General features: G+C 41.3%; 1 protein-coding gene across 6 annotated transcripts in view; it reads right to left on the bottom strand.

Moving 5' to 3' along the window:
- The window catches only part of Cdk19 (cyclin-dependent kinase 19), a 134,532-nt gene that overhangs the window by 33,276 nt on the left and 82,682 nt on the right, over positions 1-18,574 (bottom strand). For 5 of the 6 annotated variants that reach the window (XM_030245390.1, NM_001168304.1, NM_198164.3 and 2 more), the window contains 2 exons: positions 16,129-16,239; positions 14,331-14,471 (listed from right to left, as the gene is read on the bottom strand). Coding sequence is in view for 4 of the 6 variants with exons in the window: in NM_001168304.1 (NP_001161776.1) it covers positions 14,331-14,471; positions 16,129-16,239 (252 nt within the window). In the remaining 2 variants the exon portion in view is untranslated. Of the gene's footprint in view, positions 1-14,330; positions 14,472-16,128; positions 16,240-16,366; positions 16,461-18,574 lie in introns of those variants that run through there. The other variant, XM_017314164.2, reaches the window with a different exon arrangement.

The raw sequence follows: 18,574 nt of genomic DNA, 5'->3' as shown, positions 1-18,574 counted from the left end.
ACAAGCGTAATCACTTCATGCTCATGGAATCCTACAAAGACACGCTCACAATATATAACATAGACATGGCCCAGCAGTTCAAAGTGCTTGTCACTCTTCTAGGGTGTTCAGTTCCCAGAACCCATGTCAGCCAACTTGCAACTAGCTCCAGAGAGTCTGATGCCCACTTCTGGCCTCCGAGGGCACACGCACCAGCTTATGATGAGAGTGCATATATCCAAGCATACACACACACACACACTTTTAAGGTCAATTATGAAAACATAAGCCAAAATATCACATATTTGGAAACTTAAAAAACACTTCTAAAGCATTCAAGGGAAAAGGAGAAGCTATACAAAAATGAAAACCACCCAGGACCAAAATATGAACTTGAAGTCAGTGGAGAAACTATTAAAAAATGATGAAGGAAAGGGTCACCCAAAGATGGAAAAAAATAAAATGAGTCCTTCCCTCATCACACACACACACACACACACACACACACACACACACACACACACACTTCAATTTCAAGAGTAATAAAATGTAAATAAAGGCCAAAAGTTTGAATAAAAAATACAAAAAAATTTCCCTTCCTTTCCTTTTTCCTTTCCTTTCTTTTTTCCCTTTCCCTTTCCCTTTCTCTCTCTCTCTCTTTCTTTAAAACAAGAACTTTCTACAGAGCCCAGCTGGCCTATAACTCATCTAACTCAAATTGGTTTCAGATTCAGGACGCACCTGCCTCAGCGGGTACATTATGACATTTGGTGTAGGTTTCTTTTTACTTTATTCTTAACTGTGTGCGTGTGGGTGTGTCTGTGCACACGAATACAGTGTCTACAGAAGCAAGAAGATGTCAGACCCGCTTGAGCTGTAGTTGGAGGAGGCTGTGAGCTACCCAATGTGGGTACTAGGAACCAAACTTAGGTCCTTTGCAAGAGAAGCAACGGCTGACTACTGAGCAATCTCTCCATCCCTGAGCAAATTTCTTTATGAAGACATTAAAATTTTTTAACACAAAAGACTGATAAATTTTGCTACATTAAGAAAATCTCAAATCATCAAAACCAAAGAAAATTAAGTCCTCAACACAAACAGGGTAACTATTTATAAGATACCTTCTAGAAGTCAAAATGAAAAGTCAACTGAAAAATAGAAAAAAAAATTTTGACATGAAACTATAGCAAAAAAATCTATTTTAATAAAAAACAAATGGAAAGATGTTGCCCTAAGTCAGCAGGAGCACTGAGGTGGCTTTTTATCCTCTATCCTTTTTTTTTTTAATTTTATTTATTTATTTTTTAAGATTTATTATTTATTATACATAAGTACACTGTAGCTGTCTTCAGACACTCCAGAAGAGGTAGTCAGATCTCGTTACGGATGGTTGTGAGCCACCATGTGGTTGCTGGGATTTGAACTCTGGACCTTCGGAAGAGCAGTCGGGTGCTCTTACATGCTGAGCCATCTCACCAGCCCCATCCTCTATCCTTTTTATCCTCTATCCTTTTTATCCTTCCAAAAACACACCTGAGCAACAGAAGCGCAGCCGTGCTAACTCCGTCCAGTCGACTGGGAATGCACTGACACAATGTGTTTGGAAAATAATTTGGCATAATCTTGCAAAAGTGAGTAAGTGAATCACTTTGAATCCATAATTTCACTTTTACATCATACCAGAGAATGTTTGTGATGCAGTTCTTCATTTTAAGAAAATTATTGACATATCAATTAATGCACTGTTAATATTGGAAGTATTATACTGCATGAAAAAAGAAAGTCTTAAATGATACTTGTAACAGGACACTATTTCATATAGCTTAAACCCAAGCAGAGATAAATGTGGTATTTAAGCTTACGCGCAGTAAGCTAAACCTATTTTTAGACTGAAGAGAATAAATGTTTCAAAATCTAGGCCATCTGCTAAGTCGTAGGAAGAGGAAGATCCTAGGACAGGGAGAAAACAAAGCAAGCACTCTCCACTTGCTAAGTGGAAGGTTCTTAGGTCATGGTATTTTTATGGGTCTAGCATACATAAATATAGCAAACATTTTTGCATGTGCCTATTAAGATGATGGGACAACCAAGAAAACAAGGAATGGGATTGAAAGGCATTGTCTTCAAGGGTTTAAGCATTATTTTATACTCTACAGAGAAAGCCCCTTTGAGGAGGTAGCATTTGGTATAAGATCTGAAGGCAGTGCAGGAGGGAGCGTGACACCTGGCTATCTCAGGGAAGGGGCATCTAGGGAGAAAAAGAGCAACGTGAGTATCCCAGGCAAACACGTTCCTGGTGAGCTACAAGATCTGAAGAAGCAAGGCGGTTACAAGGCAGACTAGAAGGATGGCCAGTATAAAAAGGAAACCAAGGAAGGCTTTGTTTCCTGTTTCAAGTGGTTCCACTTTTTAGCACAAGCTCTTTGAGTAACAAAAACTGGCCACATTCTTGAGTCTGTATTTCCAGAGTGGCAGAGGGCTGCCACAGAGGTGCAGGTGAGCAGGGAGCTTGAGAGGAGGGGAGGCAGGAAGCTGGAGAAAGGTCAGAGGAGAAAAGATGAGCGAGCATCTAGAGTGCACAGAGCCCCTCTGCGTGCCTGTCAGATGTAAACAAGAAATCTGAGGACATGACCAGAATGAATGAGTAGGTCACTGGTGGCCCAGTAAAAGTAGTTTTTCTTCAATTACAGAAGCCAAGGTGTCCTAAATAAACAAGTTAGTGTAAAGAAGACAAAGGCAAACTCAAAGGAAGCCTCTGAAGGCCGTAAGTGAGAACCTCTGACAGGTCATGATGCTTACACTGTAACATCATCCTATTGTACAAGCTATTTTGCATACTCTTTCCCATAACACTTGTAACTCCTAAGGTCTGAGATTTTTAAAGCACTTTAAAATTCTAAGATATAAGTACAACAAAGTCTGTGACCTGGGAACGACAAATAGCTTCATAGAATAAATAAAATGTAAGGACAGGAAATAGGCTTGTGCCACTTAGCTCATTAGGAGTTCTTGTGGTCAGGTTATGTTGAAAAACAGTGCTGGCACCACCATGAAATGAGCCTGCAGGGAAGAGCAGGAGGCTCCAGGGTGTCCTTGTGACCGCATACTCAAAGCCCATGAACCATGTGCTGGCTGACATGAAGGCAGGGGCAGTAGCTGGCCTGGAGCAGGGGCGTCCTACCAATTCTTGTACAAGCCAAGAAAGGAATGCAGAGCCTGAGCAGCACTCCCAGGGTGGCCTTCAGGTGGCAATAACTACAATTACCCAGTCATTGTTCATCCTTAAGTGGGATTGCCTGCTGTCCCCTCAGAACAAGCAAATATGGCCATCCACTGGTAAAATATGGTTAACTCTTCAGAGAATTTTTTCACACTTTTTAAAGATAGAAATAATCAGGGTATAGAGGGCTACGAAACCAGGCTTAGAACAACTCTATCCCATTCTCAAGATTTCATACTGGATTGTGTCTCTGAGTTTTTAATTATTAACAGACTAACTTTAATAATTAATATATTTTTATTTACATACTACTATTAATAAATTAATAATAAAAAGGAATTGAGGTATTCAATACCCAAACCTAACACAACCACCACAAACCTTAACAGACAAAAAAAGCAAACCAAAATTGTTCTGACCCAGTTACATCCCAATTAGCACAGACCCGCACGCTTCACCAAAACTCTTCTCCTTACTGTGAACACAAAATGCCAGCTGTGAAAGAAAGTGATACTGCTGGGCTTGCACACTTTAGTTGCCATAGAAACGGCAGAAATGGCAGAAGCTGGATGCCTCAAGTTATCAGCAATAAAATCAAACAGACAAAAATCAAAGCTACAGGGTTTTAGTTAAATTCTATTCTAAAGGCAAGTCATGAAAATATGCAACAGTAGCATGATTATACAGGGCTAGTCCTTTAATATTCATATTTCTACAGAATTTAGTAATTCTTAATCCTACACAGGATACTTTATATGTACTCCTGATCTGCTTTTCTGTTTATAGGATCAATTATTTCGCAGGGTTAAATTTCCTTCAGCTAATTGGTTTATCATAAATAGAACAACCACAGCAATCCACAAACATTCTACTCCGTTTGCTTTGCACTCCCTACTTCAGCATATCTGGGAATCTCAGTATGACTCTTAACAGCACCAAAGACCAACAGCAGACACACGAGTGACCCAGTCTTGAATGGTAGGGACAGGGACTCAGAGTTAAGTTGGGTTAGTTGCTGTAACAATGGACAATGCTGGCCTGATATTAATGGCTACAACTATGCTTTCATTTAAATACAGTGTGGTACAATTCCCCTCACATTTGATACAGAAGTCAAATCCCAGGATATTTATTTTGCACACTGTTCTTCATTGTTCCCCTGAACAAATAAGATTCTGTGCTACAGAACAAATAACTACCCAACAGGAAGCACTGTGCTTTCTTTTCTTGAACAAACAGAGTAGTCATTTGCAGACATTACTCTACCGTAATTATCTATACCATAAAAAACTTCATTAATTGGATAGCTGAGCATTTAAAAATACAGCAAGGCACAGTGACTAAACCAGTAATCCCAGCATTTGGGAAGTGGATGCAGGGTTCAAAGTCTTTCTTGGTTACTTAGCAAATTCAAGGCTAGTCTAGGAAACGAGAGCCAATCTCCAAACAAACAAACAAACGAATAAATAGAGATTGCTGGACATGGTGGAATACTCCCTTAATATCAGCACTTGAGAAGCAGAGGCAAATATAACTCTATGAATTCCCAGATAGCTAAGGCTACCTAAAAACAAAGCAAAACAAGCAAACAAGCCAGCAAACAAAAAGCCAAAGGGAAAGGAGTGGGGAAGAGGGATGGGAAAGGCAGAGGTGCGAAATGCAAGAATGCGACTTCACGCTTCTAGACATTAGAGAACAGAGCCCTGCCATACACTAGTCGGCTATGGAACAAAATATGAAGTACGTTCCCAATGGTGAACACTCACAATCTACCTAGTTATGGGGTTAGGTACAAGTGTCCTTTGATGGGTAACATCCCAATTTTAATAGAAGTATCAAGAGATGAATGAACACCCTAAAATATACTAAGATTATTTCTGATATGTTTTAAAATTTTGGATTTTATTCCGGGGTTCCAAAAACCACATGTACACTAATGATCCCCAAATTAAGACTACTAGGTCTCTAATCTCCCATGTTATCTTAGAAATAGATCATATTCACAAGTACCATAAACTCCTTCCATCTAAGATTAATTTTTCCTTCTCCCTAACAAAACTGTCTTTTCCTAGTATTCCTGGGTCAACAAAAGCAGAAGTCTGACCTTGGCCCTGTCCTTGAATCTAGTCATTGCTCCTCTGCTTCTTAAGAACTAAGTATTCACAATGGCCTTTCCTCCTCTTTTTACTCATCAGCTTGCTCAGAGCTTCATGTTTTCTCACCAGCTGACTACAGCTACTTGATAGAGCTGCTGCCTATGAGTCCATACCAGCTCCATAACCCTGAGCCATCTCGCTTAAAAACTTGACTGGCCTAGGAAAACCCATATTTTAAAGACAACAATTAGGATCCACCATAACTGGTCTTCCTTGCTTTTTTGCCTTTTCTCTTTTGCAGTGATACCAACCTGTCGGTAGTTTCTTAGTCTACATCTTTATTGGTGCCATTTCTTCTGCCTGCAATGCTCCGAGACCCACTGCTTTCACCATATGAGCTTATGTGCAGTGTTCCAAGGCCCTCACCCAGCTGCTTAGGCTCCACTTCCGTGTTCTCAGTACTGTACGCTGAGCTAGTCCTTGAATGGTGTGTGTGTGTGTGGGGGGGGGGGTGTATGTGTCTGGGTTTGTGTGTGTGTCTGAGTGTGTCTGGGTATGAGGGAGAGGGAGAAGGAAAGGGAGAGCACTTGAGTATTAGGAATGAGAGCCTTGTTGCTCATGGCTAGGTAAGAGTTCTCTGTGAACTACAACCCTACCCTGTAGTTTCTTTTAAAGCATTTTTATGACTACCTGTGTATAAATTTCCCCACAATGGATCCAATGAGGGAAAGGTTATGTGTTATTGATTCTTACATTCCCAAGTGCTCAGAACAGTGTCTAGTACATATTAGGCACATTGTAGGGTAAAAGGCTTCTTTATCTGGAGCACCTAGCCATTATTGAAAATGTATTTCTAATGTATCTGTAGGCAAGAAAGTCTTCCCTTTTACGTTTTGTGTCTATAGGTGATGTAAGCTATGTGTAAATTAGAAACGTGTAATTCTAAGTACATGACTAGTTTCATTTTACCTTAAAACCAGGCTGGTCTTATCTGTAATATATCAGTTATGTTAATCCGACCTAGTACTCACATTCAACAATGCCTGCCAGCCTAGCACTGCCAGCATTAACAATGGACTTCTTTGTCTGCTATTCAGAAGTGATCGTAGGCCTGAACAGCAGGATATGGTTTTCTCTTCTCTAACAAGAACCAATAAAAAAAGCAACATTTAAAAAAAAGCTCGGTGCAAAAGAAGTGCATGTATCTGGAAGGCTATTTACCTAATACACTTCAAAGTCCAGAGGAGAAAATAAAACTATACTGCACACTGCTATCAGCAGCAGCAATAACACCGCACCGGCATTCAGGTTCAGCATTAAGAAATACATCCCACAGAAGCAACAACAAAAAAGTTTTCTATTTGCATCTATGACACTCATTCAAATAAAATTAACTTAGAAAAACAATGTCTCTGTTCCAGGGTTAGTCACAGCCCTCACAGTCCAAAGCCCCATCTACGGGCTTGCTTCTTCCTCTTTTACTTTTTATTTAGTTTAATTTTTATCTGTGTGTCTTGTTCATTCTCATTATAAAAGAAATAAAGCGTATCAGAGAACAGCGGCAAACTGAGCTCTCTCTAACTGAACACTCAGGCCTCCCGCAGACTCTCCCCAGGCCAGCTCTGGCAATCTCTAGGCACACTGACTCAGTTCCTTGCCTCTACAAGTCAATGTACGCTCAGAGGACAATAGAACCGTCACCCGTGACCTGAAGAAAGCAAAGTGTGTCAGTCTTACGTGAGAGATCCCTGAGTGCTCAATAAGAGATCTGAACACTGCCAGTACTGGTGACCACCTGGGTAACCATTTATCACAACTTATCAACTTGTAATTAAAGTGGAAATAGCATTTTATATAAATTTTGCCATCAAGATTGATGGCTAGTTTAGTGTTAATATAACCAGCCTCCTTCAAAACCTTAAGGCTCCTGCTCCTGTCTATGGCCTTTGGTTTTGTCTGCTTTTCTCTTTGTAGCTATTTTTATTTTTGTTTATGTGTCTTTGTGTGTGTGCAAATGTGCACATGTACACCGCCTGGATTAACCCCTCCCCATCCCCACCCCCACTACCAACTTTCTTAGGGTTCCTATTACCTAGATAAAGCACCTTGGCTACAAACAACTTAGAGTGGAAAAGCTTTATTTCATCTTGTAACTCTAGCTCAGATCATACTCAAAGTCACTGAGGGAGGTCTGAGCAGGAACTCAAAGCAGGAACTCAAAGCAGGAACTGGAGCAGAGGCCATGGAAGAGTGTGACTTACTGGCTTGCTCCCTTCAGCCTGCTCAGCTTGCTTTCTTATAGCGCCCAGGGTCACCTGCCCAGGTGCGGCACTGCACCAGTGGGCTGGGCCCTTCCACGTCTATCACTAATTAAGAAAATGCCAGAAAGGCTTGCCTACAGCCCTATCTTTTGGAGGTGCTTTCTCTTTCGAGGCTCCCACTTCTCAGATGATTACTCTACCTGTGTCAAGTTGGCAAAAAATTCACCAGCACAAGTGTCCCCTCCCGGCTCGCGGCTGGCTGGCTGGTGCTGCCTCCTCCCTTCTCCCAAGTCACCCCACACACTTTTCTCATTCTTACTCCTAACCAAGGTCTTCTCCAGGAAGCCTCTCCTTCCCTTTAAGGCCTGACCATGTTTACTTCTCCCTATCCCACACTGCTCTGTCTAGAGCTCGCTCCCCTCCACCTCAAGGCCAATCAAGGCCCCAGGCCCATTCACACTATCAAGCTTAATCCTTCCTGGGGATTATGGAAACTTCCTCTGCAGACAGAGCTCTGCCATTCTTGTTTTTTTGTTTATCAGTATGTGCTCTGGTTTTGTTTCTGTTGTTGGGACAAACAACCTAACTAAAGCAACCGGAAAGAAAAGGTTTGCCTGGCTTTCTAATCAGGTCAGTCTACTCATCATCTTAGGGAAGTCAGTGCAGGAACTCAGGCAGTTAGCCACAGGGCATGCATAGCTTTCTTCACTATTGTCAGCTTAGAGCCCTGCCCTACTGCCTCACAGCCCTGCCCTGGCAAGATGACATTTAAAACATTGCAGACCAGTTAAGTCCATTCAGATAAGTACTATCTTCTGTAGTAACTCTCTCTAACTACAATTAATAAATCAAATGACAATAGAAAGTCATCTGACTAGCATAGCATTCTTGCCTCTAGAGCCTCTCAGTAATATCTCATTTAAGAGGGAAGAATGAAAACTAAGCTGTTCAAAGCACTTACTAGGTTTGATGTTAGTTAACTTTTTAAAATTTCCATATTTTAAATATTAAGACTTGGTGAAATATTTGTAGTATTCAGATGTACTCTCCAGGACACATGGACTGGCGTTTAACCCTTTAGAAACCAGGAAGGATGATCCCCACACATCTGAGCTCTGCTTAAGCAGAGAGGCTACAAAGAGGGTCAGGCTGAAGGAATGCTGGGGAGGAAGGCACGTCTGGAGCGCTGGTGAATTAATGAGGACTGTCCAGAGGGCCTCTGGAAGGGCTGGCAGGAGGATTTCAGAAGTTCAGTGTTAAGGTAGGGAGCCAACTGCATAAACTCCAAGACCTCCATACACAGGAAAGGGAATGGAAGTCTAATGGCTAGCTTAGAAACTGCTATCCTCTACTTTTTATTTACAGAGATTAATTTACTTTTTATCTGTATGCACGTTTTGTCTACATGTATGTGTGTGCACCACATGTATGTGTGGAGCCCGAGGCACCAGAAAAAGTGTAGATCTGGAACTTGAATTACAAATGGTTGGGAGCAGCCATCTGGGTGCTAGGAACTTAACCTGGTCCTCTACAAATGCAGCAAAACACTCAACCTGAGCCGTCTCTAGAGCCCCTCTGAACTTTAAACAAATATAAATTCAGCTCACTAATATAAAACAAAAGACAAAAAACCAACACCTCATAGTGCAAGTTGAACTTGTAGGACAGAACTTGCACAAATACTGTCTGAAAGAGAAGAGCCAGGCCAGGCCCGAGCATTCGCTCCCGTCTTCACTCAGTAAAGCCCAGAGCTGAGCAGGTGCTGGGCTCTAGCATATGAGAGAGGAAAGACAGTCTAACTGTAGGTCACACATGGCGCAGACCTGGGAGTAATGCGCTAAAACTGAGGACCAGTGGACCTACTTGGTGCTGCTGTCGGCCAGCATGGCTCTGTCTGTGTTAAGTGTCACATGCTCTGCCTGCAGACAACCTTCTCACGTGCTTACGAACACACACATTGAGGCAGCAGCAGGGCAGGGGCAGTGAGGTGTGCACTCTGCTCTAGGAAGCTCACCACTGCTAACTAAAGGCTGCCAGCTCCATCCTGGCCCTCCCCAGCCCGAGCGGCAATCCCATGAGCACAGTCACCCGGCACCTCATCATCTTCCTCTGCGATGTAGCCTGCCTGCTGAACCTAAGATACAGCTCACTCTCTGTTTACACGTTCAATATTTATAGACTTACGCCTCTCCTTCATTGTCTCTCAGCCAAGAGAAATACATTTAGCTCTTTCGCCTTTCCTTTTAAAGCCAATTCCTCGACCCAAATAATCTTTTAAGTGGCTTAAAATTCTCTGCTTTTGTATGACATTCTAGGATCTAAATCATATACCTGAAATACTGTTCCAGACATGAAAAAAATCACAGTTTAAAAAATCATTTTGAGGGGCTGGTGAAATGGCTCAGCAGGTAAGAGCACTGACTGCTCTTCTGAAGGTCCTGAGTTCAAATCCCAGCAACCATATGGTGGCTGGCTCACAACCACCCGTAAGGAGATCTGATGCCCTCTTCTGGTGTGTCTGAAGTCAGCTACAGTGTAGTTATGTATAATAATAAATAAATTTAAAAAAATCATTTTGAAGATTAATGATTCTGTATATGAACTCTAGAACCTTAGCTTTTAGCTACTCTCAATTTCCGTTCTTTATATTATCAAGCAGCAAGTTTATATTTTTTCTCATAATGTACTTGCATGATTTCCTATGAAATCATCAGCTAGAGACAGTAAGTACAAAGACACAGTTGTGACTCACAAATGGTCTAAAGCAAAGGGAAACGGCGCAGTTAAAAGCTCTCCAGAGTCTCATAGAATAGCGCTAGTCTTCAGCCCACTACAATCAATTTCATATATCTCCATCTCCTTTTAAAAAACAAACCCTTATGTTATACACTTTCCATTTCTCCACTGTGACAATGTAAATGTATGGATTAAATATCCTACTCCTGAAAACACTTGGGCTCACCCTATGGACAAAAAAAAACATTTTGTAATCAGGGAAGAATCCATTCTTTTGATCACAAAGTTTCAGGATCTTAAAACAAACCAACCCTCTGAATAAACTCCAGACCCAGCTGTAACCCGAGTATTTTTGTTTTTCTTTACATTACACCATTTACTCCTACTTGAGCCAGGCAGAATCCATGTCCTTTCTGAGATAATATAAGTGCCTTCTCACCTTACAATTTCTTATTTCAATTTTTTTATAACCAGCATTCCTTCCCTCCTTAAGTTTTTAAATTCTGTGTCAAAGTCCAGGTCAAGCCTCGCCTCCCCCCACCGCACCCCCCCCCCCCTTGCACCACACACAGAGATCTTCTTGGCTTGAATCGCAGCCCTGAGTATGCACCTGGAGGACCTACCATCCTATTCCCTGGGTTAAATCTGTTGGTGCACAGGTAGGTCCTGACGCTCCTCTTAGTCCCCACCTCCTTTGAGGGCCTCTGATACAGGTGCACCTGTATCATTCCCATTTTTCTCTTATGTACAAGCGCACGCGCACACACACACACACACACTAAAAGTTCATGGAGGACAGTGTTTCAAATTCTGCTATTTCTACAATATTTACTGTATATAAGAAGGATCAAACCCCTGCCTTTTCAAAAATGTTAGTCCGTAGTCTGGGAGATGATCTAAGACAGTGGTTCTCAACCTTCCTTTTTTTTGGTTTTTCAAGATAGGGTTTCTCTGTGTAGCCCTGGCTGTCCTGGAACTCACTCTGTAGACCAGGCTGGCCTTGAACTCAGAAATCTGCCTGCCTCTGCCTCCTAAGTGCTGGGATTAAAGGCGTGTGAGCCACAGTTCCTCATGTTGTGGTGACCCCAACCATAAAATCATTTTTATGGCTACTTCATAACTGTAATTTTGCTATTGTTATGAATTATGATGTAAGTATGTTTTCTGATGGCCTTATGCGACTCCTGTGAAAGGCTGTTCAACCTCCAAAGGGGTTGCAACCCACAGGTTTATAACCACTGATCTAAGGCATCTACATGATATAAACAATACCACAAAAGAACATGAAATATAACAAGAATGTATAACAAAATTTCATCTCAAAATTGAGTTGGAATATTTTTAAAAAGCTTTAATTTTTAAAAATGTATTTCAGTTTATTATATTTATTCATGTTCATTTAATTTTACTATATTTATTCATACATTTTTGTGCACGTTTGTTTGTGCCCGTGGAGGCCAGGAGACAGCATCAGCTCCCCTGGGGCTGGAGTGATCGACAGTTGTGAGCTGCCATGTGGGTGCTGGGAATGAAACCCGGGTCCTTGGCAAGAGCGGCCAGTGCTTAACTGCTGAGGTGGCTCCAGAGCTAAGTTTTAAATACTGCTACAGAGCCTCGAAAGACAAGCACATCTGAGTATGGAGAGACAAGGACAAGAATAAGACAAGGAAATGCAAGCCATTAAGGCAAGAAATCTCAGGACAATGTAGGAATAACCAATAGTAGAAGGCAAGCAGAAAGGGATGGGGTCAGGGGAGTGTCTGAAGTCAGTAGAGCTATATTCAGTAAGATCCTGAAAACTGTACTTATGCCAAAGTTCCTGAAAGGCTAATACATGGTTACCAGGTCTACATGGACTGGAAGGAGAAAGACTGTTAAAGGAGTTAATGTAGTAGACACATTTAGAAGCTGTAACATGATAAAAGACAGATGGAATAAAGGCCTGAACAAGGAAGAGGTTACAGGGGGTAAAAACAGCTGAGAAGAAGAGAGAATATAAATTTGACAATGCCGTGTTCTAGATGTAAACTACAAAAAAGGCCAAAAGTCTGGATGCCAAGAGGAGGCTGGTGCTGTAACCAAGAGAGAGGACACTGCAGACAGACAGCAAATAAACAAGAAAATCGGAGTCCTAGTTATACTGATTAGTGTCCATGGACTGTCAGAAAACTATTCCACTGAGAACAAAACAGTAACTCTGTAAAACAAGATGAACACTCAAACCAACCCTGAATAAAAGATTCTCACTAATGATTCAGATGTGACTGGAACCTTGAAAACAGCGATCTAAATGCTGACCACGTGGCCGGTCACTCCAGAACAACCTCACGTGTCTCTGAAGCATTCAGAATGTGGTAATTAACTCATGGTAAATACAGAACTGGATGCTAGGAGACTTAAAGATCTTCATAATCCTTATTTTTTTTTAAATCGAAGTTTCTTTTTTTTCAATTTGAATCTTTTATTAGATATTTTCTTCATTTACAATTCAAATGCTATCCCAAAAGTCCCCTATACCCTCCCCTGCCTTGTTCCCCTACCAACCCACTCCCACTTCCTGGCCCTGGAATTCCCCTATACTGGGGCATATATGATCTTTGCAAGACCAAGGGCCTCTCCTCCCAATGATGGCCGACTAGGCCATCTTCTGCTACATATGCAGCTAGAGACAGGAGGTCAAGGGGTACTGGTTAGTTCATATTGTTGTTCCACCTATAGGGTTGCAGACCCCTTTAGCTCCTTGGGTACTTTCTCTAGCTCCTCCATTGGGGGCCCTGTGTTCCATCCAATAGATGACTGTGAGCATCCACTTCTGTATTTGCCAGCCACTGGAATAGCCTCACAAGAGACAGCTATGTCAGTGTCCTGTCAGCAAAATCTTGCTGGTAAATGACTGACTTGTGGTCACTATCATTCAACTCCAATGCCACAACAGGAAGTGTCCTGGGCAGATTCCAGTCTGACTGACAAGGGATAGTCACCGCCCGCTCTTCATGCACTCACTATTTCTGCAGCATAACTCTCCTCAGCTAACAGAGCTGCAATCTACCTACACTAGCCCCTATCATTTCTGGATCTAAAATCACAAAAACCTAATGAAATAAAGTATTATCGAATTATGTGGGGTAAGATAATACCTGCAAAGATAAAGGTACCAGGATTACCACTGTCCTATACTCTTATGTTTATAATAAATAAAAAATAACAATCTAACCTGCAAATCAAGTGAGTACTTAGCATATAAGTCAATTATTAGTAAATGTTTATTATACATATACCAAATTAAAATATAAGACCAGACATTTGCATTGTGGCTAATCTGTCTAATAGGTGTGTTTTACCAGAGGCAATGTCATTATTTAAGCCTGAGGGGATGAAAAATTAGAACTCAACTTTCATTATTAGTGCTTTTATATATAGAACAAGTTGAAGTGAAGTCCAACAGCTTTACATATTGACTGAGCATTAAAATTATACACTACTAATGTTAAAAGTCACACTGATAGTTTACAGCCATGCATTGATTTAAAGAAATAATTAGAGACCAAATGTTTCAAGATAAGCTAGTTTGTTTGTTTTTTTATTGAAACAGGTCTTTGCTATGTAGCTCAGGCTGGTTGTAAATTATCTTACTGTCTGAGTAACTGGTATGCATTACTGCACTTTGTAAGGTGTAAAAGGGGAAGGAGGGAGGGAGGGAGGTGAGAAGGGGGGGAGACAGGGAGGAAGGGAGGGAGTAAGGGGAGGGAGGGAAGGTTTAAGGAGTTGGGGAAGGCACCTTCGCTATTTGCCTAGGCTATCCTTGAACTCATGGCAATCCTCCTACCACAGTTTCTCAAGTGCTGAGATTACAGATGGGAGCCGACACTTCGTCAGCTCCCAGTCTTTTGATTGTAGGTTATAAGTGACTTTTTAATCTCTCCTTTTGCATGTATTTACAATGTTTTCTTAGCTAATGTTCTAATTGTACCAAAATGAATGATTTTGTTAAATTTGAGAAAGAAAATATATGTTCATAAATTAAAGCAAAGTGCTTACCAGGTCCCTGTGGAGCACCCAGTTTGCGTGGAGGTAATGGATGCCATCGAGGATCTGGTACAGCAGTGATTTAACCATGGATCTTGGTAACTGCATGGGCTTTTTATTTGCTTTTGATGCACGGTGAAACTTAATAATATGCTGAAATTTAAAAATTAAAACATACTATAATAATATAGTCTGCTCATATCTCCACCAAAATCCCACCATAATGAAAACTGAAATAAATGCTCTGTATTTTACACTTACCTTTTAAAGTTAATGAAACAAAAATTTCTGAATAATAAGGTTATCCAAAAAACTGTATTTTGGGATGAATGTGGCCATGTTAATATGGGTCTATAATCAGATTTACTGAAAGCATTCAGAGCTGTCAGTAAATCACCTCTAAGTGGTAAGAAGGGTGGGTATTCAGATGCCTAAGAACGTGTCGATGGTGGTCTGCTGAGGACGGGTGGGCGGGCGGGCGGGAGGAAGAGGCTGGCAAGTAGTGTGTAAAAAGTCAGTGTGTTGAGATAGCATCAGACAGAAGGCATCTCTGCACTGCTGGAAAGCACGCCTCCTCCCGGGGCTGCCCCTGCAGGTCAGCATTCTATGAAGAGCCGTATAAAGGAAAGTAGGAACCATACCAACTCTCACACTTTATGTCACGTGGTGAATGTGGGTTATGAAATACTGTAATGCCAGGGAGGAAAAGGCTACAGGCCGTGTCTAATTTCCCAGCCTATGCCTACTCTCAAATCCCATCCAGGTCCTATGAAGAACAGCCGATACTCTGAACCACTCTGGGCCACAGCATCAGCCCATATACTTCTGTTTAAAGTGAGCTATATACATTGTCAAGAAACCTTTGTAGAAATAAAGGAGAAATAAGAAAAATGAAGAAAAGAAAAAAAAAACACCACTTTTGTTTTGGGATAGGGCCTCAGGTTAGCCCAGAGTAACTTCAAACTCATTATATATATCCAAGGATGACCTTTAATTCTTGATTCTCCTATTTCCACATCTAAGTGCTAATGATGAACAAAATAATTCAAAAAAAAAAAAAACCTATCCTATTTTACTTATGTGGTTTTTGTGTGTGCGTGCATGTACGTATGTGTGTGTAAATGTGTATGTTTTCATTTGTGTGCACACATGCATGGACTACCAAGCACACGTAGAGACCAGAAACAGCTCACAGTAACTGGCTCTCTAATGAACTTTCAAGGTTCATTCAGGACCTTATAAGCCTGTCAAAGTTATTCTTACTCAGATCTTTTCACTTATATAGAAGGCAAACTACAACATAGGGAACCACATTTATCCATAATTTAACTGTCAAATTTGGTTGGTTGGTTTGTTTGTTTAGTAATTTTAGAGACAAAAATGTTTAAAATGCTCTAGTTAGGAATTGGCTTTTTTATGTATTGATAAGGCATTCTAAAAACTATATACATACTTCTACTTGGTATTAAATACCAAAGTTTTAAATAACAAAACACGGTAAGAAATCAACTTGAACTTAACTACTCACAAGTATATGCTTGATTAAATGTGTGTGCACCTCAGGAAAGGAACCAGTGTTTACCACACACATTACCAAACTGTCTTTAGCTGAGTGCACGAGATCTCTTACTTCTAAATATTACAGATATCATCATTTCTATAAACTTAGTGCTCATCTTTAAAACCAACGTTTACTACGGTTGCTCTGAACTGTGAGTTATAGTAGGCTTTCTTCTCAGTGCATTAGTAGTACATTCTGCTTGCATACTTGCCCCATATCTATAGAAGGACAACAGGAGGTCAAACTTACCCAAAGGTCATGTTCTGCATAGTCAAACAGCAGCCACACCTTCCTGTCGCTGTGAGAAAGGAACACCTTCTGCAATGCGATCACATTAGGGTGCTTCAGTTCTCTCAAAAGCTGAATATGAGAGGGAGGAAGGGAGGGAGGGAAGGAAGGATAGAAAAAGAGAATATATGAGAATATTCCTTGATTAGAAAGGAGAACATATTACCACATGAACAGAATCCTTTGAGACAGGTCTTACTGCAGTCCTGACTTAGCCTCCTTCCTGAAGGACAGGTATGCCTCACTGGGCCTGGCTTTGAGGGAAGCAGCATGAAAGGGGAAACAGCTCTCAAAATACACCGACAGACAGACTGACTGACTGACTCTCTCTCCCTCTTCTCTTTCTTCTCTCTTCTCTCTCTTCTCTCTTCTCTCTCCCTCTCCCTCTACCTCTCTCTCCACCTTACACCCCAAAGGCATGAGAATATATGAGAATAACAGGCCTCTGCTGCCATATGCTCTGGCTCCAGGCAAAAGAGCCAAAAAGCTATGACCTGAAATCTCTGACACTATAAAGCTTTGCATGTAGTAATCTGATTATCTTAAAATATCTGTCACATAAACAAAAGCTGACTCACATAGAGGTCCTGTACACACAAAAAAGAATAGCCTTCACAGGGTACAAGCTTCTAGTCCCACCCTGAGAAGGAAGTGGACAGCCCAAATGAAAACTCATCAGCTGCACATGATAGGCAGCAGTTTGAGAAAATAGCGTGAGCGCAAGGTAAAAGCCTTTAATATGCCAGTTCCAGACCACTCAACTGGGATTCAGACTTAATAGGCACAGAGAAACATACTTCATTTTTTGTTTGTTTGTTTTTCAAGCTAGAAGCTCATCATACATGTTCACACAGGCCTATAATCATAGGCCTACTCAGGAAGTTCAAGGGCTATCTGGACTATAAAATAAATTCAAGGCTTAGGCAATTTAGTAAGACCCCATCTCAAAAATAAAAAGCAAAAATGATACAGTTCAGCACTAAAATGTTTGCCTAGCATATATGAGATCCTGAGTTCAGCCTCTAGAAAACACACACGCACACAAGCATGCACACACGCACGCACAGCCTAATTATGTTAGTCCAGACTGGCTTTGAACTTGTGATCCTCCTGCCTCAAACTTTCAAGTCAGCAGTTAACAGCACTGGCTGCTCTCCCAGAGGACCTGGGTTCCATTCTCAGCACCACATGACAGCTCTGAAACTCCAGTTCCGGAGAGCTCCGATGCTCTCCTCACAGACACTGCATGCACCTGGTGCTCTGCAGACAAAACACCCATCCACATAAAGAAAAACAAAACAAACAACCAAATGTGAACTCCAGCCTCTCTCTTGGTAAGCAGTCTTCCTGTCTTGTAAAGCTCATTATACTTTTGTTTATTTTTTTCCTTTTTGTTACCTGCTTATCGAATACTTAAAATGTGCACAATTATTATATAAAAATGTTTAATTCCCATTTAATTCTAATAACAATTGTATGGTACAACTTTATTTTAAGATCAGGGAAGGCTGACAGTCCTTCCCCCTTGGGTGGGGAGGGAAAAACAGTACATGTTCAGCTAACTGTGTCAGCCTCCAATGCTATTGGCTCAAGTAGGACTACCTTTGCATCTAAGCTACATTAGTCACGTGCTCCTAGCCAATGACAGGGACAAATAAAGTGCTCCCCTAACACACACAATTCTAGGAATCAAATGGAGAGTCAGTCACTATTAAAAGTTTCCACAGTTGGACAGATTTCTGTACATGTTTCGTGGATGCTGCTGAGAACGTGATGGAGCACAGTAAGAGGCAGAATGACATCAGACTTGGCGTTGCCGAATCATTTGCACAGGTGCATGTTTGTGTTAGCATAGCTTATCCTAGTAACTGTCTACATTTGCCTCCCTGTCAACCATGGACTTCTCGGACAAAAGCGAATGGCACAATCCCAGGCACACTGAAGGAGCTCGGGGGTTCTTGGTTTTGCTGAACACATCTGCTTTACGGAATTTAAGTAACACTTATGCAAGTAATTTGTATATGGTGTTTGCCTCCTGCTCACAACTCTCCCCCAAATGCAGCATCTCTACTTCAGTGTCTAATGGCTAAAGCTGAGATGGTACTCTTGACTTTCCCTGTCTTCAACTCCATCTGATCTTCAGGAAAATGGCAAAGGCAATCAGGGGCTTGAAGTGGAGGAGGGGCCTGCTCTACTCTAGTCTCAACCGTCACTTCCTGAGGAAGTCCTCCCTGGCCCTCCTACTGAAATTGTCATTAGCGCTTCGCCACTTTGCTTTCCAGTCAGTACTGTGATTTTCACAACTAAATTAAAAATTGTCTTCAAAGGAAAGAATAGACAGATGTAAAGTTTTTTTTTAAAAGTAAAAGTATATTACTATATATTCTTTCAAACATACTTCAGCTCT

The sequence above is a fragment of the Mus musculus genome, chromosome 10, assembly GCF_000001635.26.
Source record: "Mus musculus strain C57BL/6J chromosome 10, GRCm38.p6 C57BL/6J".
Lineage (NCBI taxonomy): Eukaryota > Metazoa > Chordata > Mammalia > Rodentia > Muridae > Mus > Mus musculus.
Note: the sequence above shows the minus strand (reverse complement) of the source record. Positions and strands in the feature narration are given on the sequence as shown.